We start from the raw sequence: 23,359 nt of genomic DNA on the forward strand, positions 1-23,359 counted from the left end.
TTCTAAAGTCATGACATAATTTTTTGTAATTTTGCAAGCTGTTTAAAGGCACAGTCAACTTAGTGGATGTAAACTTCTCACCCACTGGAATTGTGATGCAGTGAATTATAAGTGAAATAATATGTCTGTAAGCAATTGTTGGAAAAATGACTTGTGTTATGCACAAAGTAGATGTCCAAACCTATAGTTTGTGAACAATAAATGTGTGGAGTGGTTGAAAAATGAGTTTTAATGACTCCAACCTAAGTGTATGTAAACTTCCGACCTCAACGGTATGTTTCAGGAAAAATGGATTTTTAGCATTTATAGCAATGCTTTTCAACTTTACTGCAGGGTTGGAATGTATTTCGCAGAAAACTGAGGTTGTGGTGGCAGCTGCAGAGAAGTATTTGGGTATGCGAGACTTGACATCAGAAGAGTTACAGGGTGTGTTAAGTGGTGATGTCCCATCTATTTCAGGTTGGCATGAGGTAGGACTAAATATATTTAAATAGTGGAGTAGGATGGTGTTTTATTGATTTTTTAAACATTTGTTTTGTGATTTTAGTGTTAGATGGTAGGGTATTTATATTTTTTTATTTATATTTTTTTAACCAAAGTATAAGGGAGTTGTACTCCAGTCTAGTAGGTGGCGGTAATGCAACACGTTGGAATTCAACTTCCGTTAACACCATCAAAGAAGATGAAGACCCGGAAGTACTTTTCTATTGTTGTTGACGAGATGCTGGTGTCATCTTGTTGAATGAAATAGTTAGCCAGTGAACTACAATGTGACAGCATCTACTGCGTAATCATAACGTTATATTTGTCTAAATGTAGGCTTTTAAATCTCAGGGAAAATGTCACGTTTAAAGGATCAACTGGCCACCGTCATGAGGCTTTTAGTAAATGCAGCCGTGGTGGAAATAAGTAAATTGTTGGACGAGTGCACGAGTCAAAACGTTTACACCGAGTCACAGAGGCAGTGCACTGGCCCTGGGACTGAGGTAAGTGGGTCACAAGCAGAGTTTACATTTGCCTAGCTAACCAGCTTGCATTGTGTTGGCACGGACGTGTGTGTTACATAGGATAAATTGTATGGGTAGCTAACCTTAATTGTTTGTTTGACATTATTATGTCATGTCTTGGGTCAGAAAATTGTCATTGAGACTAGCTAGCTCAGAAGTTAAGAAAAGAGTCAGTGTCATATGTTTGTGTCTTCTCCATATACAGCTGTCTGCCACCATGAAGAGATTGTGCAAAGAGGCCATGCAAAAAATCATTAGTCTCATAGATGAGGATACAGCTTCTCTGCGTCTGCAAGTGTCTGTGTGTCAGAGAGATAATCAGGTTCTGAAGGAGAATCTCCAGGTGATGGATGGGGACCTGAGGTCGACTGGAGGGCTTGGAGAGGTGGATGCAGAGGACAGGAAGACCCAAGGAAAAGACCTGACTAAATTTGTGCGCTTGTCTGAAGTCAACAGTGGCACGGTAGGCTCCCATATATCCATATCACTGGTCACCAATATCTTGAATATGAATAGGATGCAAATTAGTTGCTATTCAAGGAATGTAGCTAGCCTATGTTAGAGGTCAGAGAGAGAGAGAGAGAGAGAGACAGAGTGCGTGTTTGGGGAAGGATACTTTCCACTGATTTATTATTTCACGTCTAGTCTTCAGAGACGGAGGAGGAATGTGCTGAATGGATCACGCTGAAGGAGGGTACCCTGCAACAGGACACCCAGACAGGACACACACATGAGCACACAGGTAAGCAGTTATGAAGTCACCTTTCAATACGTTCAGAATAGTCTGAATGTAGACAACTGACTGCATTACATCTTATATTCACAACTTAGAAAGTTTAAATGAAATGCTGAAACTGCAGCACAACAGCAGTGATATTAATATGGAATGTCTACTGCCCAGATGGAGAATCCAGGACAGAGGATGGGGAGGATGCTACTATTGAACACAACTTAGAGGAGGAGATTACTACACCACTCTCACCAGCAAAGGCCAAAGATGACCAAGACTTAGAGCCTGCTGTGCCCACAGACATATCCAATGATGCTAAGATGGCTGCTCCCACAGTACGTCAAATGAGACTGCGTGCAGTGAGACGCACCCAGGGCCAGAAATCTGTCAAAGGAGACAAATGTTTAAGCTGTGTACAGTGTGGGAAGGCTTTTAGTAAACTAAGTAACCTGAAAGCCCACCAGGTTGTCCACACAGGTGAGAGGCCATTTAAGTGTACGCATTGTGGGAAGGGCTTTACAGCAAAGTGCAGTCTCAAAGTACACCACGTTATAGTCCACAAAAGGGAGAAGCGATTCAAGTGCACATACTGCGGGAAGATATTTGGCACCCAGAGCCAGCTTAAAGAACACCAGGTGGTTTTCAAAGGAGAGAAAGAGAAGGTATTAAGATGTACTTTGTGTGCTAAGGCTTTCCCTGCCAAATGTAGCCTCAAAGCTCACAGAATAGCTGTACACAGAGGAGAGAAGAGATTCAAGTGCTCTCAGTGTGGGAAGGTTTTTGCCAGGCAGAGAGATATGATAGTACACCAGGGTGTACACACAGGAGAAAGACCATTTAAGTGTACAGCGTGTGGGAAGTCTTTTACAGCTAGACGAAGTTTAAATGTACACGTGCTGACTGTACACAAAGGAGAGCGACCTTTCAGCTGTGACATATGTGGCAATAGATTCAGCCAGAGAAGTGGCCTCAAGGCTCACCGAAGGACCCACACCGGAGAGAAGCCCTACATGTGTGACCAATGCGGAAAAGGCTTCAGCCTGAAAAGTGCCCTTAATACCCACCACGTAGTTCACACTGGTGAGAAAGCATTTAGCTGTGAGATCTGTGGCAAATGTTTTAGTTTAGCGCCTAACCTCCGTAGACACCAGCAGACTCACTCGGGTGTGAAAGCGTTCACCTGTGACATATGCCAGAAGAGTTTCACTCAAGCTAGTCATCTCAAAGTCCACCAGCGCATTCACACAGGTGAGAAAACGTTTGTATGTGACGTATGTGGAAAGAGCTTCAACCAAAAGAGTTCGCTGATGATCCACCAGAAGATACACAGTGGGGACAAACCCTATGACTGCTTAGAGTGTGGAAAATGCTACCGGTCTGCAAACTATCTGAAAAGGCACCAGGTGACACACACAGAGAAAAAAACTCACTCTTGTGAAGAATGCGGAAAGAATTTCCACACCGCTACCAATCTCAAAACTCATCGTCGGGTCCACACAGGCAAGAAGACGTTTACCTGTGATATATGTGAACAAGGGTACAGTTCCCTGAGTTACTATAACGCTCACCGGCTCATTCACACTGAGGGGAAACCATTCAGCTGCACCATGTGTGAGAAGCAGTTCGCCAAACAGCGTTTCCTCAATCTTCACCTACGCACTCACACTGGAGAGAGGCCACATACCTGTGACCTGTGTGGGAAGAGCTTCAGTTTTGCACAGAACCTTGTTCGCCACAAACGCGTGCACACTGGGGAGAAACCGTTTCTCTGCATTTTGTGTGGGAAGACTTTCAGCCAAGCGAACAATCTCAAGGCTCACCAGCAAGTGCACACTGGGGAAAAACCATACAACTGCTCCAAATGCAGGAAGAGCTTCTCCTGTATGAGAAATCTGAAGGAACACAAGTGTATTGGAGTTCAAGAACAAATAGTGGAAGTGACTGTTGGGAGACTCTCACAAGTACTGTAATAATGTATGAATAATGGCACAATACCAACACACCTGACTAACTGGAGCTGCTTAGCAAAAAATGCTATAAATGTTGCAAATCCATGTAGCAATTATAATTCTAGAATATCTAGCTATTACACAAGCTGCATAAATGACAATGCATGCCTTCTACTGTACGTCCATGGCCCTTCCATGGATTCCCCCTGATGTTATATTAGGATGGGTTGAAATTTGCATCACTGTTGCTATCATCATGTCTCTCAGGTAACCTGGGCCTAGTCTAATGATAAGTACTACTATGTTATTATATGTATGTAATATGAATTTAGCATTTCCATATTTCAACCCACATGCACCAGTAATGTTGCAGCATGAGTATTTTACAGTATGTTGCAATACATTTGCTCATTTTACAACTCAGGTAACAAGAGGTGTTTGACTTGTGTTTTGTCCCTGTAAATCTGAATTAAATAAATCTACTTAGAATCAAATTATATATATATATATATATATGTATATGTGTGTTTATTCGTTACCCATGTCGTTACCCATGTCGCTGTTCAGTTGAACCAAAGAAAAGTTGTCAGTAAAAAATATTCAGAACTTTGAGTTTTTCAATTTAAATGATTATACAAAAGTCTTGCAACCAATAGAATGTTTATATATATATATGTCATGTGCCGTTTACTGAGCAGTGGCTTCCGTCTGGCCACTCTAGCATAAGGCCTGATTGGTGGAGTGCTGCAGAGATGGTTGTCCTTCTGGAAGGTTCTCCCATCTCCACAGAGGAAGTCCAGAGCTCTGTCAGAGTGATCATCGGGTTCTTCATCACGTCCCTAACGAAAGCCCTTCTCCCCTGATTGTTCTGTTTGGCCGGGCGGCCAGCTCTAGGAAGTCTTGGTGATTCCAAACTTCTTCCATTTCAGAATGATGGAGGCCACTGTGTTCTTAGGGACTTTCGAAGTGTCATAGCAAAGGGTTTGAATACTTATGTAAATAAGATATTTCTAACAGGCTGTTTTCGCTTTGTCATTATGGGGTATTGTGTGTAGATTGATGATTAAAAAAAATAATGTATTCATCCATTTTAGAATAAGGCTGTAACTTTAACAAAATTTGGAAAAAGTCAGGGGGTCTGAATACTTTCCGAATGCACTGTATATATTTTATATATTTACAAAAAAATATGCACTACCGTTCAAAAGTTTGGGGTCACTTAGAAATGTCCTTGTTTTTGAAAGAAAAGCAAATTTTTTTGTCCGTTAAATACCATCAAATTGATCAGAAACACAGTGTTGACATTGTTAATGTTGTAAATGACTATTGTAGCTGGAAATGGCAGATTTTTTAATGGAATATCTACATAGGCGTACAGAGGCCCATTATCAACATCCAATGGCACGTTGTGTTAGCTAATCCAAGTTTATCATTTTAAAAGGCTAATTGAAAACACTTTTGCAATTGAAAACTGTTCTGATTAAAGAAGCAATAAAACTGGCCTTCTTTAGACTAGTTGAGTATTTGGAGCATCAGCATTTGTGGGTTTGATTACAGGCTCAAAATGGCTAGAAACAAAGAACTTTCTTCTGAAACTCGTCAGTCTATTCTTGTTCTGAAACATGATGGCTATTCCATGTGAGAAATTGCCAATAAACTGAAGATCTCGTACAACGCTGTGTACTACTCCCTTCACAGAACAGCTCAAACTGGCTCTAACCAGAATAGAAAGAGGAGTGGGAGGCCCCGGTGCACAACTGAGCAAGAGGACAAGTACATTAGAGTGTCTAGTTTGAGAAACAGATGCCTCACAAGTCCTCAACTGGCAGCTTCATTAAATAGTACCCGCAAAACACCAGTCTTAACATCAATAGTGAAGAGGCGACTCTGGGATGCTGGCCTTCTAGGCAGAGTTGCAAAGAAAAAGCCATATCTCAGACTGGCCAAGAAAAATAAAAAAATAAGATGGGCAAAAGAACACAGACACTGGACAGAGGAAGATTGGAAAAAAATGTTATGGACAGACGAATCTAAGTTTGAGGTGAACGGATCAGAAAGAAGAACATTTGTGGGATGCAGAAAAAATTAAAAGATGCTGGGGGAGTGCTTGACGCCATCTGTCAAGTATGGTGGGGGCAGTGTGATGGTCTGGGGGTGCTTTGTTGGTGGTAAAGTGGGAGATATGTACAGGGTAAAATGGATCTTGAAGAATGAAGGCTATCACTCTATTTTGCAATGCCATGCTATACCCTGTGGACGGTGCTTAATTGGAGCCAATTTCCTCCTACAACAGGACAATGACCCAAAGCACAGCTCCAAACTATGAAATAACTATTTAGGGAAGAAGCAGTCAGCTGGTATTCTGTCTATAACGAAATGGGCAGCACAGTCACCGGATCTCAACCCTATTGAGCTGTTGTGGGAGCAGCTTGACCGTATGGTACGTAAGAAGTGCCCATCAAGCCACTCCAACTTGTGGGAGGTGCTTCAGGAAGCATGGGGTGAAATCTCTTCAGATTACCTCAACTTAATGACAACTTGAATGCCAAAGGACTGCAAGGCTGGAATTGCTGCAAATGGACGATTCTTTGACGATAGCAAAGTTTGAATCATTACCTTGTCAACGTCTTGACTATATTTCCTATTCATTTTGACACTCATTTCATGTACGTTTTCATGGAAAACAAGAACATTTCTAAGTGACTTCAAACTTTTGAACGGTAGTGTATATGGGGGATTGGAAATGATGCAGACAATTACATTGATGGAAGCCACAATCTATTTGCAAAATTAAAGCTGATCTACACCCTAAAAAAAGTGGGGAAAAGGTTATTATGTCATTATGCTATCGTGACGTCAGTTGAAACTGTATAAAAAGAGTCTGAAACAAGGTCATTTGGTCATTTAGCTTCATTTGCAACTGAACCGGGACAGATCTGCCTAGTCACTAATTTCTGGGTGCCCTGAGCAGATTCTGCTCTGCATTTACAGGGAGCAGACAGCAACCGTGGCCTCCCCCTTGGATCAACCAGCCCGTCATGGAGGAGACTCGAGGCGGCTGAGCTCTGAGATTGCTTGAGGTGGCTGAGGTGGAGACCTTGGCCATGACAAAGAGACTCAATGTTCTCGCGCTGCGAGGCTATCTCAGAGTCAAAGCTGAAGGTCTCTGCCTGGAAGAGGAACTCCAGGGTGGAGGACCGGTCAAGTTGCTGCTTCCCCTACTGGTAATTTAAAATGCTCTGAGGGAACCCCTGTCAGAGCGGAGACTTCTGGCCCTTTGCCCTCTTCCCTAGGTGCAAGGAGGTAGTCACGCTGCAGGAGAGAGTTACTGTAGAGCAGCCTACCTCCAGCATCACTCGTTTTAGTGTGCTCTGGGCAGACTTAATCAGTGAAGCCAAAGATCTCCACCTGCTGTTGAACTCCAGGGTGGAGAACCAGTCAGACTGCTACTTCCCCTACTGGCAGTTTGAACTGCTCTGCAACAGCAAATAATGGGCACATTCCTCTGCCCAGGTTTTGCTGACATGTGCCAGATCACCTGGATAGATATTTTACGTGTCAGCTAATCACATCAAATGTTACAGTAACCTGTCAGTCAATGACACAGTCGATGACATAGCACGCAACCATTGGTTGACGCATGCAAAGTCTGAGGAAGAGAACGCTACCGGAGCCACCCCAGGAGTATGTGCATTGTGACATCACAGTTGCTTAAAGGAGCAATCCGCAGTTGAAACAACAACAAAGTGTTCACAGTTTTGGCAAAAAGCTGAGGGATGGGGATGGAGAAATGTTATCACTCTTAAATTCATAGACAGAGCTATGGATGCGAGGAGTGACCATCCAGAATACCAATATGATAGTTTTAACCATGTTTTGAGGCTATACAGTGTTTGCATTTACTTTGTGTATAAACATAGACGTAAAAAAAAGGGTATTTTGGCTCATGAGGCATTTATAATCTATATTCTTCATCAATCAATAGGTACATATCATTAATTTATGAGTCCAAAAATGGATGAAGCAACTGCAGATTGCCCCTTTAACGTTACCATCCACAAAACCTGCGAAAATAAACAAAAATACAAAAGACAATGGAATCTAAAGTAGCATACCCCATTCCCTGATGATGCACTTTTCAAAACCAAAATGTAGAAAATCTGCCCAAAATGTGGGAAGTGTGCACTCGTTCACTACTCATGAATTTCTTCCCACAAATCTAAATGCATTGGAATTGTAGAGACATGGGTTTCCCCCACATGTGTTATACCAGTCATTTCCTTTCGAATCAGTGAAGGAAAGTGAACAAGTGCCCACTTTGGGAGGGAGAGATATAATTGGGACATTGCCAGTGTCACATGTAAACATTCATGGCCATGGGGCAAGGAAGTTTGCGTCAGGTGATATCAGAGAAGAAGAGGCGAAGCGAAAGGGTTTATTTACTCTGCCCAAAATCTGTTCACGTTAAGCAGATCATTAATTATTAAGAAAGTGGTTTGTTTATGTTTCTACCATTGTGGCTAGATGGAATAGGCCAGGGGTGAAAGTAGATGTGATTTCATCCCGATATGGGACCTCATGCACCAACATTTCTTATGTACCTAATCCTAGAATTACGTATAGAATCCCTATTAATTCAATAGGATCTCTGTAGGCCTAGTCGTAAAGATTTATCATTTAACTTTTAAAATGTATTACCTTTTACTGTTGAATAAACACAACCAGTTTCCATCTGTTTGTCAAACAATCACTACAAAAGGCTCCTTTACTAGGCTACCCGCTCACGTTCATCCACTCACAACATATTTACAGCCTCCAAACAGTGATGAATGGAAACAGACATCTTTTACACAAAACGCCAAAAAGTGTAGGCCTAATGACATTTGGCGATTGTCAGTTGGCCAGATTTTTTACGTTTTTATCTTTATTTTGCAGGGATGCAGTACCAGAAATTCCCTCCTTACGTTCACCCCTGGTGTAGGCCTATAGCTTCATCTAGTGGTCACGTCGGGGAACAAATCATCAGTATCACCACAGGGAATGGGCAATGAGAGAGTGCTGAATTTAGGCAAGGAAAAAATGAATTGCTATTTTGATAGGCGAGGCTCATTTGATCTAATAGAAGTAATGCTTAGGTTGTTACGAGTGTACTGATAAGTGTGATTCAAGTCACATCGCGGCAATTTTGAGAAAAGCATCTTATATCAGAGTTCGAAACAGTCTATGCATACCAGTGGAGGCTGCTGAGGGGTTGACGACACATAATAATGGCTGGAACGGAGCAAATGGAATGGCATCAAACCATCTGTTTGATGTATTTGATACCGTTCTGCTCGAGCCTGTCCTCCCCAATTAAGGTGGCACCAACGTCCTGTGATACATATTCATGGAAATAGCATGGCATATCACTCTCCATTGAATACAGGTGGTTGACGTCAACACCCCTCATAGAATATTCAAAAAGTATTTAAATAACGAAATGTATCCACCAATCCAAAGAGAGGAATAGGCGGGAGCTTGAAAGCCCGCTGTTCTGCTCTAAGGTCGACGAATCCGATTGTTAGGGCGGAGACACCAGCATCTCGTAATTATATCCAGTATCTGAAAATATTTGGCATGGGTCCTCAGATCCTCAAAAGGTTTTACAGCTACACCATCGAGAGCATCCTGACGGGTTGCATCACTGCCTCGAATGGCAACTGCTCAGCCTCCGACCGCAAGGCACTACAGAGGGTAGTGAGTACAGCCCAGTACATCACCAGGGTCAAGCTTCCTGTCATCCAGGACCTCTCTACCAAGCGGTGTCATAGGAAGGCCCTAAAAATTGTCAAAGACTCCAGCCACCCTAGTCATAGACTGCCCTCTCTCCAAGTCTAGGTCCAAGAGGCTCCTAAAGAGCTTCTACCCACAAGTCATAAGACTCCTGAACAGCTAATCAAATGGCTACTCAGACTATTTCAACCCCCCACGCTGCTGCTACTCTCTGTTAGTATCTATGCATAGCCACTTTAATAACCCTACATGCATGTACATAATTACCTCAATTAAGATTGACACATTGACTCTGTATGGGTACCCCTGTATATAACCCCGCTATTGATATTTACTGCTGCTCTTTAATTATTTGTTTTTCTTATCTCTTACTTTTTTTGTAGGTATTTTCTTAAAACTGCATTGTTGGTTAAGGGCTTGTAAGTAAGCAATTCACTGTAAGGTCTACACCTATTGTATTCGGCGCATGTGACAAATAACATTTTATTTTATTTATCTCTGGCAATATGACGTTCCAAAAGGGTCTGTAATGCACACTCCACAACAGAAGGTGGCGTTGAACATCAATGATCTAGAGACAGCAGCTGTCGCTGACGTAGAAGAAAAAAATGCGTATTGCGAAAAAGGTGTCCACTCAGAAAGCTCGTCGTATACTGTAGATATCACTACGATATCCTGTATTTGTCTGTCTTTACAAACAATCAAATGATCAACCTACTCATGTAGCGAGCTTCTTATTTTAAACATCATTCTTGGGTAATAGAGTCATAGTAGAAGAAGTCTCATTTCATTATGAATGAGCCAGAGGGACTGCGGTTCAGGAGACTGAACAGACCACAGATCATCACAGACGAATTACAGGAACCCCAATACAAGGGCACCAGGTAAGCTATCTTACTCAGTATTGATATTAACATCAGATGCTGCTTTCCTTGCTACTGTAGTATTGCATCACGCAACGATGCACAATCAACCACTGTGTATCAGACTGCATGATTCTCATTTGCGCGTCCTAGCTGATGGCAGATGCAGAGGTAAACAATCCATATCTAGGTCAGTTGTACACTCACTGACTAAAGGTAAAAGTGGATGGACTGAATATGCAATTACTTTGCATTATGCATGCATGGTATGAACCAAACAGTCAGTAATAAGTGGAGAGAGCGTTGACCAGCGTGCACTTAGTGTAGGCTACTGATAGATAGTAAGGCCTATTCAGGTTTTTCATAGATGCTTTCCCTCTGAAAATAGATACATGTGCATTCTGTGTGTATGTTTTGAGTACAGTATTATCCACTGTTGACCAGAGTTCATGGATCTCTTCAAACACCCAAATAACAAATTGATATTAAAGCTATAGTCTGGGATCTGGGAATCGGTTCGATATACCCATTGATTCTTGAAGAATGTAACTTAGGCCTATGCCTGAGGACACAACTATCGCAACTTATAACCCCAAATATAAAGGTTATAGGCCTATGCCATTGTTTAACAACAACGTAAACCGACAATGTATAAATATATATATTAAATGAATGTCATAGACTGTCAGTCGTTGCATCTAGTGCCCTGTCTATGAATTTGAGAGAGGAAACATTTCCTCAGCTGTATTTAAAAAAGTGTTTAATTTATCTGTTTTGTTTTTCCCAGTACCTATAGTGGAAAGGTATTCCGTGTGATCCTGGTGACCCTGGGAGGATGCCTGATCCTTCCAATGCTTGTAGTCTTTTTTCTGCTTGAGTCTCCTATTCACCCTGAGCTGCTTAGGTGAGCTGTCAAGAATTTAAATCCTTCTCTCTTTTTTCTCCTGTTCTTTAGAATCATGTTCACTCTAATGTATCAGAAACATATTGACTTCAAGGAATGTTGACATTTACATTTGAGTCATTTAGCAGACGCTGTTATCCAGAGGTACTTACAGGAGCAATTAGGTGGTGTCAATGTAAATTGTCCGGTGGCGATTGTTATGAATTGTTCAGTTGTCTAATGGCTTCGGGGTAGAAGCTGTTGAGGAGCCTTTTGGTCCTAGACTTGACGCTTCGGTACCGCTTGCTGTGTGGTAGCAGAGAAAACAGTCTATAACTGGGTGACTGGAGTCTCTGATCATTTTAGGCATCCAGTTGCAGAGGGAGGTGTTTAGTCCCAGAGTCCTTAGCTTAGTGATGAGCTTAATGGGCACTATGGTGTTGAACGCTGAGCTCTAGTCGATGAACAGCATTCACACATAGGTGTTCCTTTTGTCCACGTGGGAAAGGGCAGTGTGGAGTGTGATTGAGATTGCGTCATCTGTGGATCTGTTGGGGTGGTATGAGAATTGGAGTGAGTCTAGGGTGTCCGGGAGGATGCTGTGTATGTGAGCCATGACCAGCCTTTCAAAGCACGTCATGGCTACAGACGTCATTGGATGAATCCCGGAACATATTCCAGTCTGTGCTAGCAAAACAGTCCTGTACTGTAGCGAGTCACTGGTACTTCCTGCTTAAGACTGTTTAATCAGCTTTACAGCAAGATACTTTAGAATCAGTCTGCATAGTCAACATTTCTGCTTACTTTTCAACTTTCTGGAAATCGGTTTTTGGAAACTATTATGTACTAGTCCTTCTCACAGATCTCACTCCACTGAATGACTAGACCTATACTACTTGTATAGCATACATATTATGTAGTATGTAGAATGGTTTCAGTCATCCCTTATCAATATAATTGATCATGTAGGCCTAGATGTTCTGATGCAAAGACAAAATGCTTAGCCAAACATTACTTTTTCAGTAATTGCTTAATTATTGATTGAAGAAAGATTGATGAGGCACTCGGCTCAAAGCTTGAATGCAATTTTCCCTTAGGCACTTTTTGATTTTGTTTCCACATTTCTTTCCTCTTGTCTTTTCAGCCTCAATGAGCCGCCCCTTATGTCTGGCTGTTACGAGCCCAACTTTAAGCTGAGGGAGGCACAGCGGCTGTTTGAGGACCAGCTGGTTGGCCCAGAGTCTATCGCTAACTTTGGAGGTCAGTATGGGACTAGAGTATTCCAGCTGGAGTCTCGCCTCATGACAATGTCTTTCATATCTTTCACCCAGTTTGTTTGGGGCTTGTGTAATTTGTGGGGATTCCACAGTAACAGCAGTCTGATAGTTCAAAGTTGAGGGGGCAATGCTGGGGTAATACTGTCTGGATGGCTGTGTTGACCAATAATAGCAGATGCTTAAGTTTCCAAATCTGCACATACTCTGTGGTCTTAGTGAAGGACAGATATTTGGCATGACACATTGCCACCTTTGATTTGACTTGTGCATTATTAGTTTACCTCTGCAACGGTTGTTCTATGCTGATGTCCAACATATTGCCTTTGCGTTTGACCAGTTTCAACATACACATTTTGATTGTTTATCTCTCTCTCGCTCTCTATAGATTTGATTTACACTGGTACGGCCGATGGAAAGATAGTGAAGATTGAGGGCAAGAGCATCACTGTTATAGCCAGACTTGGCAAGCCACCCTGTGGTAAGTGAGAGAGGGGCTTTGACTGACTGGTTACTCACACACTGTGTGTCCAACTGATTGTGTGTCCATCTTGTGTGTCCATCTGATTTCTTAAGCTTTCATGACACAATGTTGTCTCTTCCCTCAACATGACATGATTTAGACGAATGACCCAACAGTTCCCATTGCTCAAGACTGGAGTTTCAAATGCTCATTCATAAGCAACTCTTAGCAGGTGCATTTCCCACATGCCCTTTATGGATTGTTTTTATGCTTACACAACAAGGACAACTTAATGCACAACAGGCCTAGCATGTTGGCTCAAAACTGAAAAGACCTCAAGAATAGACTCAAGCTCTAACCCAAACATTTGCTCGTATTAATCAGATTAGCCTGTTCAAAATGATTGAAATTATTGCACCCAATAAATGATCAATTACTTTACACACCACATGCCCACTGTGTTATGTGCTTTGTTGTAGATGGATCCCGTGAACAGGAGCCTAGCTGTGGACGACCCCTGGGTATCAGAGTGGGTCCTAACGGCACCCTGTTTGTAGCTGATGCCTACCTGGGGCTGTTCAAGGTCAACCCTGTCACAGGTAAGCAGCACACACAGCAATGGCATCGCAGTTCTCTATTCCTTATAGGATCGATTTTAATATCAATAATGTGACAAAGATATTTTTATTTTTTTGCAAGGTATTAAATATTTGTTTTAGATTTTCTAACAATTTCACCTTTTACTCAGTTTAATCAATTTTGTTCAATATACTATCCTCAAAATAAAAGTGCTGGATTATGCAAGTTATTTGAGTGTTTCTTTGACTCATTACGAAGGTGAGGTGACCAACCTGGTGTCAGCTGGGCAGATGGTTGGGGGCCGGAGGCTCTCCTTTGTCAATGACCTGGATGTAACGCAGGATGGGAGGAAAGTGTACTTCACTGACTCTAGCAGCAGGTGGCAGCGCAGAGACTACCTTCATCTCATCATGGAGGCCACAGCAGATGGACGGTAACTGTTACCACAGAACATATGGAGATCCTTGAGCACATTCTAATAGCAAGGTCTTGTCTACTTTGCCAAGAGTTTCTATTGATATTTGATATGCATATAGGGCAGGGGTCTCCAGCCTTTTGTAGCATGAGAGCTACTTTTAAAAAAATGAAACATGTTGTGAGCTACTCATTATTTTCTAGCTTTCAATAGGCACATTCTTCTCTTCTCCTCTGCAACACTTCCCAGGTCCTTAGTGTACAGGAGAAAGTAGTGCACTGTTTTCTTACAATATACATGGTACTATAATGGCTAATAAACAACTAAAAAATCCCTATAAAGCCCTATAAAATATGTCACTTTTTTATCTCCCAAATTATGTACTCTCAGTTTTATTTTTTGGGTTTTAGATATTTTACTTTTTCAATCTCAAAATGATAATTTTGTAGAGAAACAATGAAATTGAATCTTCTGAGTCCATGTCAATGCTTAAATCAAATCAGGAGACAATTTATTTTATGTCTGGATGGATTTTGGAGTGTAATTCCCCTTTAATTGCACATCTGGCCCTTTTTAATTTCTCATCTAGCGAGTGAGGAATGTGCCATCTAATGTGCCTGTCTAGCGATGGTTCTGTAATGTTGCTGCTCATTTCATGGCAAAATGGACAAATAACAGATACAAATGATATACTTACTCGTGATATACTTCTGCCAGGTAAACTTACTTTACAGTTAACATTTAATTGAGAAGATTTTGGGGAACGTATTTCTGTAAATTAATTGGCAGATATTGTGTTAGGTTTGGCTTTTTAAGCCAATAGTGGCTAACCAGGGGTGGGATAATGTCAATGTTGCGTTGATTAGATAGTAGCTGGGAGCTTGCGGTGTCTGATACTTGTGATATTTGTTTATGACAGTTTGTGGTGGAACACTTGAAAATTGCATGTACTTTAAGAATTGTTTGGCGAGCTACTCATAGGTGGGCTGCGAGCTACACATAGGTGGGTTGCGAGCTACTCATAGGTGGGCTGCGAGCTTTTGGTAGCTCGCGATCGACCTGTTGGAGACGCCTGGTATAGGGCCTTGTCATATTTGAAGATTGAACTTTCTAGAATGAAAGCATTTGTGTTGATACATAATGCGGGTACCTTATATTTTTAAGAAATTGAACACTTTATTAAGACAACAACCTGACGGCTGAGCGAAGATGTTCGTATGTAACCCTTTGTCTGTCTTCTAGCGTGTTGGAGTACGACACAGAGACCAAGGAGGTGACCGTGCTTATGGAGAACCTTCGTTTTGCCAACGGGATCCAGCTTTTCCCTGATGAGGAGTCTGTGCTGGTGGCTGAGACCACTATGGCTAGGATACGCAGGTACTGTAGAGTTGATCCTCCTGAGGAACACAACCAACCTTATTTAACTACTGCACCGAGTGACGAAATGCTTCCCAAAGGGGATTGAAACGTTCTTTAGTTATCTCATGTTTCATCAGATGCTAGGTTGTTGTGGTGCCAGATTTTTTAACGTGCTCCAAGTGCGCCAACAGGTTTTAAAAAATTCTTCTCTGGTTTTCATTATTTTCTCTCTCCCTTATCAAGATTTCATGAATATATGTCGCCTTTGTAATATCAAACTTTTTAAAAATTGCCGGGAGCAGTCAGTTCTCCCACGACTCACATGTATAAATGATGCAAGCTCACTGTTGCCTCGGTAACAGAGCCCCTTCACTGAGCTGCCTGAGCAGAAATACATTATATTGGCTTGTCCTTACACTCATTTTGGAGGTGAGGGGGAATGAGTGGGAGGGAGGTGTTCATTGTTTGTTCATTTCAGCGCGTATGGTAATGCAGACAGTTAGGGGAAGGTTTTTTATTTGCTGACTGTGCATAATGGAAATCAGTAAGTTGATTCCCTGAAAAATGGGGCAGAATTATTTTTTTAAATTTTTAAAATTGTATTTTAGGTTTCCCCAGCAAGTAGATTGTCTCCCTCCCATAACTGGTTTATAATAGTCATAAGTAATGCATTTTATTTTGGCTTTATCAATGCAGACAGAGTCAAATCCCCTGCTGCTGCTAAGAGATCTGAAGCTGGCTTGTTTTTCAATAACACAGTCTTAAAAGTATTGTGAAGACTGCTCATACAGGAGTTTTGTCAAATGTTTTTGAATTGTTTCCCATAATACCTCTGTTACCTGTCACACATACCATAAGCATGAGGCAAGCCATTTTAACCTTAATCTGCATGACAGAATGGACTTTCTTTCCCTCATCTCCTGAATTTCCACAACTTTGTTTCTGACTGTGTCCGTGCAGGGTCCATGTGTCAGGTCTAAATAAGGGAGGAATGGACACGTTTGTTGACAACCTTCCTGGTTTCCCTGACAACATCCGTCGCAGCTCCTCTGGAGGGTACTGGGTGGCCATGTCAGCTGTGCGGCCCAATCCTGGATTCTCCATGCTGGACTTTCTGGCCCAGAAGCCCTGGATAAAGAAGCTAATATTTAAGGTAGATGATATGACATGTAATAGCATATGGTATTATATGATATGTTGTAAAACGATCTCTTTATTGTCCATTTACATGGAAGGTCATTTTAATCCACCAAAAGACTAAAGGGAGGATTGACGTGCCCTATTTACTGTGACTATAAGTCTGGTATTCATTCCTGTTGGTCTGTTTCTTGGGTGTTTCTGCATACAAGGGTTTGGGATCTTGCAAGCTGGAAATCTGCCTAACAAAAATCGAAGGAATACATACAGTATACCTCATTCATTGTGACCATGAGACCATTTTGTTAGACTGTCTCTTTGTGTGATCTCTACTTCAGTCTGGTTTTGGTGACAAGACTCATCCCCCTCTCCCATCTCTCTTCATCCCTCCCCCTCTCCCTGCAGCTCTTCAGTCAGGACGTGCTGATGAAGTTTGTGCCTCGCTACAGTCTGGTGATAGAGCTCCAGGAGAGCGGGGCATGCATGCGTAGCTTCCATGACCCCCACGGCATGGTGGCAGCCTACGTCAGCGAGGCACACGAGCACGACGGCCACCTCTACCTAGGCTCCTTCCGCTCCCCTTACCTCTGCAAGCTGGATCTCAGCAAGGTTTGAGCTGGGAGCTGAGCACAACCGCTGTCTCTAAAGAAAAAAAAACAGTGTTGCTTTCTGATGAAAACCACTCATCTCCAAAACAGGAACTTTTCAGGAAATGGAAAAAACTGCCATATTTTCCCATTAACAAACATACTATTATGAAACTTCAGAAGCTATTTTGAATATATGTTCTCAGTCATAGTCATAAAATGTTCAGAGTACATTGAGGGGAGTTACCTCTTTCAAAAAATGGAGAATAGGTTTTCATCAGACAGCAATATGTTCCACACTGTGAGACTGCTCTCTGCCTACCTAACACCTCCCTACCTAGTCTTTCCCAAAGGAGTGTTTTCCAATAACAGATACATTGGAATTGATCGGAATGGCTTAATGCTTGATGTGCTGGGTTTGCATTGCTTTTCGCCAGCTTCAGGAAAACATGGGCTAGTCTTCATTAAGTAGCTGCACTACTGAGGCACATTTGACTGGGATGCATAGCCATCCTTTCTAGTCTTATCAGCCCACAATGAACTATTAACCCTTTAACTTCTGTTGACAGGTATGATGGTGTGTTTCATTTGGAGCTCAAGTGCTTTTAATGTTTTAACCAAGCATTCCTTGGGCCAAATTGTTTGTGCAGAAATCCCCATGTAAGGTACATTGTTTTTCAGGTCTGTTTTGTTGAAATGAGGTGCCAAATGTGTTACTTTTCTTGTGTGAACCATTCAGTACTGAGCTCTAATCTCACCCCTAAAAATAACTGACAATGTTATTCTTGTACTTCAGACTTAATTTTATCAGTAGAAATAGACGTAAAGAACAGTGAATCTGTATTTTAGGAGTGCCACTTTAAACTGATTTATTGTGTGTATATTTAGATATCCTAGACCAAGTTGATCATACTGTGGTGAGAAAGGAAATAAGTATGAATCATTTCCCCTGACTTTGTATATTGCACAACTGCTTAACGGAATGTTGAATGCTGCCAGCCTTCAGCTGAGCTTCCTTTGAAATAAAACAGTTTGCCTAATAATAAAAATGACATTTCTAGTGTTAATATACACTACCGCCTCCACTGCATGTCTTCAGAGAAACCAGTTGGACAGGGGTAGTTTCATGTCAGTGGACACCTCAAATGTACAGTAGAAATGAGCACACAAACCCTCCCCTGCCTCAGAGCCAGTGGAGCTCATCAGGTCAAGGACCTCATTAAGAGGGTGCACGGAGAGCTGCGTCAAAGATGTTACTGAGAGCTCCGACCCCACTCAGCAAGCCTGATCCCGGGGCTGCCCTCTGTAGGAGGGGCCCGTCCACTGCTGCTGGCTCTCTACTCACTAATATCAGACGCTGCTGCACTGGTTTCATAAGAGCCTTTGAATGATGGAGGCTGTATCATAGACCAGGCTTTTCAAAGGATATAGGTCACGGAGTGCTGAGGAAGAATCATATCCCAGTCTGTACAAAGGCCCTGTGGAGCAAGCCTTCAGATGGAATCTCTAGAAGTTTAGATAGCCCGAGCACAAACGCAACTCGGAACAGCCGCACAGATTTTCTATTCTTTCCTTCCTACGGATATGATGATCCAGTTTGGGATTTAAGGTGTTGATCAGAATGTATTAGTCTGTGCAGACCCTAACTCATGCCAAAACATGAGTTATAATTCATTGTATAATTTGCACAGGATAAAGCAGTCCACCATTTTGAGGATAACAAGGTTCGATAAGTTAACCTAAAATACATATTGGTACTCAAGAAATAGTTTAACAATGGCTATTACTATACGTTAAGGCTCAATTTTATTTTGAGGAATGAAAATGCTCAGTCATGTATGGAGAGAAACAGCTTAGGAACTTCCTTCAAGATCGGTCAGATGGGCTGCATGAAAAATAGGTAGTCTTCATGAAGTGGAGCCAAGGCATTGTCCAAACCTCAAAGACACAGTGGAAGGTCTGAAAGACACAAATGCACTATTATAATTACTCAAATGTTATTACTTTTAGCTATGATCCACTTGCCAGCCAAATTTAGTGCTGATATTCACCCAATTGCTATACATACAGCTTCAACATAATGTATCATATTTCTAAACTAAAAACGTACAATACCTGCTGCAACAAACCATCTGGTTGGAACTTGCAGTTGGCCAGGTCTGGGTCTTTGTGTCCGTTTTTGCGGCACACGGTCCGTGAGAGGTCTACTTCCAAAATGTATTTGAGTCCCTTTACAATCTGTAACAGAAAGCTACATTGAACTGAAGAAGTTTGTGCCTCCCTGGTGTAGTCTAACTATACCAGGGCTGCCCAACACTCTTCCTGGAGATCTTACTGTCCTGTAGGTTCAGTCCAACCCTAATTTGGCATACCTGATTCAGCTAGTTAAGGTCTGGTTGAGCAGCTAATTAGTAGAATCAGGAGTGTTAAATTAGGGTTGGACTGAACCCACAGGATGGTAGATCTCCAGGAAGATGGTTGAGCAGCCCTGAACTACACTGCTCAAAAAAATAAAGGGAACACTAAAATAACACATCCTAGATCTGAATGAATGAAATTTTCTTATTAAATACTTTTTCCTTTACATAGTTGAATGTGCTGACAACAAAATCACACAAATTATCAATGGAAATCAAATTTATCAACCCATGGGAGGTCTGGATTTGGAGCCACACTCAAAATTAAAGTGGAAAACCACACTACAGGCTGATCCAACTTTGATGTAATGTCCTTAAAACAAGTCAAAATGAGGCTCAGTAGTGTGTGGCCTCCACGTGCCTATATGACCTCCCTACAACACCTGGGCATGCTCCTGATGAGGTGGCAGATGGTCTCCTGAGGGATCTCCTCCCAGACCTGGACTAAAGCATCTGCCAACTCCTGGACAGTCTGTGGTGCAACGTGGTGTTGGTGGATGGAGCGAGACATGTCCCAGATGTGCTCAATTGGATTCAGGTCTGGGGAACGGGCGGGCCAGTCCATAGCATCAATGCCTTCCTCTTGCAGGAACTGCTGACACACTCCAGCCACATGAGGTCTAGCATTGTCTTGCATTAGGAGGAACCCGGGGCCAACCGCACCAGCATATGGTCTCACAAGGGGTCTGAGGATCTCATCTCGGTACCTAATGGCAGTCAGGCTACCTCTGGCAAGCACATGGAGGCCTCCCAAAGAAATACCACCCCACACCATGACTGACCCATCAAACTGGTCATGCTGGAGGATGTTGCAGGCAGCAGAACGTTCTCCACGGCGTCCCCAGACTGTCACATGTGCTCAGTGTGAACCTGCTTTCATCTGTGAAGATCACAGGGCGCCAGTGGCGAATTTGCCCATCTTGGTGTTCTCTGGCAAATGCCAAACGTCCTGCACGGTGTTGGGCTGTAAGCACAACCCCCACCTGTGGATGTCGGGCCCTCATACCACCCTCGTGGAGTCTGTTTCTGACCGTTTGAGCAGACATGCACATTTGTGGCCTGCTGGAGGTCATTTTGCAGGGCTCTGGCAGTGTTCCTCCTTGCACAAAGCTGGAGGTAGCGGTCCTGCTGCTGGGTTGTTGCCCTCCTACGTCTCCTGATGTATTGGCCTGTCTCCTGGTAGCGCCTCCATGCTCTGGACACTACGCTGACAGACACAGCAAACCTTCTTGCCACAGCTCGCATTGATGTGCCATCCTGGATGAGCTGCACTACCTGAGCCACTTGTGTGGGTTGTAGACGCAGTCTCATGCTACCACTAGAGTGAAAGCACCGCCAGCATTCAAAAGTGACCAAAACATCAGCCAGGAAGCATAGGAACTGAGAAGTGGTCTGTGGTCACCACCTGCAGAACCACTCCTTTATTGGGGATGTCTTTCTAATTGCCTATAATTTCCACCTGTTGTCTATCCCATTTGCACAACAGCATGTGACATGTATTGTCAATCAGTGTTGCTTCCTAAGTGGACAGTTTGATTTCACAGAAGTGTGATTGACTTGGAATTACATTGTGTTGTTTAAGTGTTCCCTTTATTTTTTTTAGCAGTGTAGTTGGACTATACCAGTGAGACATGAACTTCAATTCAACATAGCTTTCATCCTTATTTCAACACATTCAATATACGACTACTTCAGTATAAAATGTCAGTCCTCCATACCTGTCTTTCGGCTTTTTCAATTGCAGATGGCTTGAAGAGAAAAGCATCATTGGTCTGATTGTTAAATGAATTGGTCCCATGAAGCGCCGCTTTTAGGACCCTCTTGTCATTTGTGTCGATCTTATATGGAGCGCCAGGCACTAACCTTTGGCAACTGACTGAAAAAAAAAAAGATAATTCAACAAATTCACTAAATGTTTGCGACGTTAGGTTTTAGGTTCGACAGGTCTTCCTATGAACACAGAATTAGGTCAGCTTACGCAAGACTGTGCTACAACTGACAGTCAGAACTATAGCCAAAAGGCAAGTGACAATATATTTCTCATACCGATAAAGTCAACCAACATGAGCAGAGAAACCTAACTCCCCACAAAGAAACTGAAATCAAGCCATAAGGGCCTAACGCTAACAGGATACAGCTACATTATTTCACAACAATAATCATTAATGGTCATGCACTGCTACTGATCAAAAGACAATTCATTATTCAACATTTTTGTAATTACAGACATTGTGTGGTTATGGTAAAGTAATTAGAATTGTTAAATTGTGGACAAAAATCCTCAATCCTAAGAAAACCTAGATAACAAACATGCCATACTACTTCTACTAAACACAGACAATGTAATCCTATTAAAATAAGATCTTACCAATTGAGCACAAGCCAGAGAAGAGCAGAAGCATGTAACTCAGCCCCATGCCTGTTAGAGATTTCTCAACACTGCTCTGTTTATTTTACTTCCTGTAAGGCAACACTTCCACCACATGTTGCAGACTAGCCAAACCTACCATGGGCCTACTTCCACAAGACAATCAATTAACTAACAGGTGCAGCCAATAGAGAAAACTGAACAAATTAGTTTGATCATTTCAATATCTTTTGATTGACATTCTCTCATCTTTTTGCAACAGAACATTATTTTCATTAATTGTGTTACATGGAAAGGTGGTGCTTTACTTATATTTAATCAGTACATAAAATAAAAGAACCACAACCAATTTTGAATTGGCCTTAAATTGGTTTAAAGCTCCCTTTGAACAGTCTTGTGTAATAGCATAATTTTTATGTTTAGACAGGCAGCCCAATTCGGATATTTTTTTTCCACTAATTGATCTTTTGACCAATTGCATCAGATCTTTTTCAGATCTGATTGGTGAAAAGACCAATTAGTTGGCCTCCCGAGTGGCGCAGCAGTCAAACGCACTGCAATGCTTGAGGCGTCACTACAGATGCGCAACCGCGAGACCCATGACGACGCAAGAGTTAGGGGAGCACGCTGCCACTTTCGCCAGATGTATGGTGTCTTCCGACACATCTCATGGCTCTCGACCTTCGCCTCTCCCGATATCCAATATGATATCACAAAAAAAATACAAAAAAAATAAAGACCAATTCGTGAAAATAAAGAACAGAAGAAGAGTGTTGCTTGTGTAAAAGTAAAAGTGCTTTTTAAAATAATGATGTCTGTGGAAAGTGGCAATACAAAGTAATAAAACATTAATAATAAAAAGGCGTCTAATCATCCACAAGAAACCAAAGTAGGCTTTGAGAAAACAGTAAACGTGACGAAATTCATGACATGTAGAGTCATAAAACCCTTCTCTATGGGCTACTCATACTGTAGATATACTGTACATTGTTTGTAGTACCAATTACCACCAGCAGCTGGTAGACATAGCTCGCGTTTCCAAGAGCTTTGTCTGCATTGAATTGACAAAATAATGTCTTATTTTACACAAGGAGATAAAAATCCAGATGTGAATTATTAATACATTTTGGGAAACGTCATGGAGTTGTAGAGATCTCAACTAGAGAACGTTGATGATTACACTGACTGGGGGAATCAGTTTAGGCCATGTCAGAGTGACCTGAATCGAGACATTTTTGGAAACTATACCCTGTGGATAAATCTTTGCATGGAAACTGAACATTTACTCTGTCTTCAGACTAACAACCCTGTTTTGAGAGATCAAACTGCACTCCTCAAAACATCTGACAAACTTTTATTTCACTTTTGTCTTGTCTGTAAAGAAGCGCATTGCACTTTCAGTATGTAGAAGTAACATCAAGTTAATTATAATGCTCATCTCATAATCATTTAAATTAACTGGTTTACTGGTCCCACATCCCATAAATGGGATAAAGCCAGAAGTGGGAAACTGTACACATTTTGTAATGTCTGTCAAATTTGGTCTTCATTGGCTG

General features: G+C 42.0%; 3 protein-coding genes across 3 annotated transcripts; 2 read left to right on the forward strand and 1 right to left on the reverse strand.

The window, feature by feature from the left end:
• The first annotated feature begins 627 nt into the window (after positions 1–627).
• Positions 628–4,189, forward strand: LOC109899661 (oocyte zinc finger protein XlCOF6). The gene is made up of 4 exons (XM_020495089.2): positions 628–986; positions 1,213–1,470; positions 1,653–1,749; positions 1,909–4,189. The coding sequence occupies exons 1-4, from the start codon at positions 840–842 to the stop codon at positions 3,705–3,707; spliced, it is 2,301 nt and encodes a 766-aa protein (XP_020350678.1). The 5' UTR covers positions 628–839; the 3' UTR covers positions 3,708–4,189.
• A 5,812-nt stretch (positions 4,190–10,001) lies between these two features.
• On the forward strand, positions 10,002–18,089 carry LOC109899659 (adipocyte plasma membrane-associated protein). Its single transcript, XM_020495086.2, has 9 exons — positions 10,002–10,342; positions 11,109–11,225; positions 12,349–12,464; positions 12,867–12,959; positions 13,421–13,540; positions 13,779–13,953; positions 15,178–15,312; positions 16,255–16,447; positions 16,837–18,089. Exons 1-9 carry the CDS (start codon positions 10,251–10,253, stop codon positions 17,044–17,046), a joined length of 1,251 nt encoding a protein of 416 aa, XP_020350675.1. The 5' UTR covers positions 10,002–10,250; the 3' UTR covers positions 17,047–18,089.
• Positions 18,090–18,795: 706 nt separating this feature from the next.
• LOC109899660 (cystatin-F) lies at positions 18,796–21,936 on the reverse strand. The gene is made up of 4 exons (XM_020495088.2): positions 21,804–21,936; positions 21,154–21,311; positions 19,134–19,256; positions 18,796–18,977 (listed from the first exon to the last, which is right to left on the reverse strand). Exons 1-4 carry the CDS (start codon positions 21,850–21,852, stop codon positions 18,885–18,887), a joined length of 423 nt encoding a protein of 140 aa, XP_020350677.1. The 5' UTR covers positions 21,853–21,936; the 3' UTR covers positions 18,796–18,884.
• Between the last annotated feature and the right edge of the window lie 1,423 nt (positions 21,937–23,359).

Source organism: Oncorhynchus kisutch, linkage group LG11 (assembly GCF_002021735.2).
Source record: "Oncorhynchus kisutch isolate 150728-3 linkage group LG11, Okis_V2, whole genome shotgun sequence".
Lineage (NCBI taxonomy): Eukaryota > Metazoa > Chordata > Actinopteri > Salmoniformes > Salmonidae > Oncorhynchus > Oncorhynchus kisutch.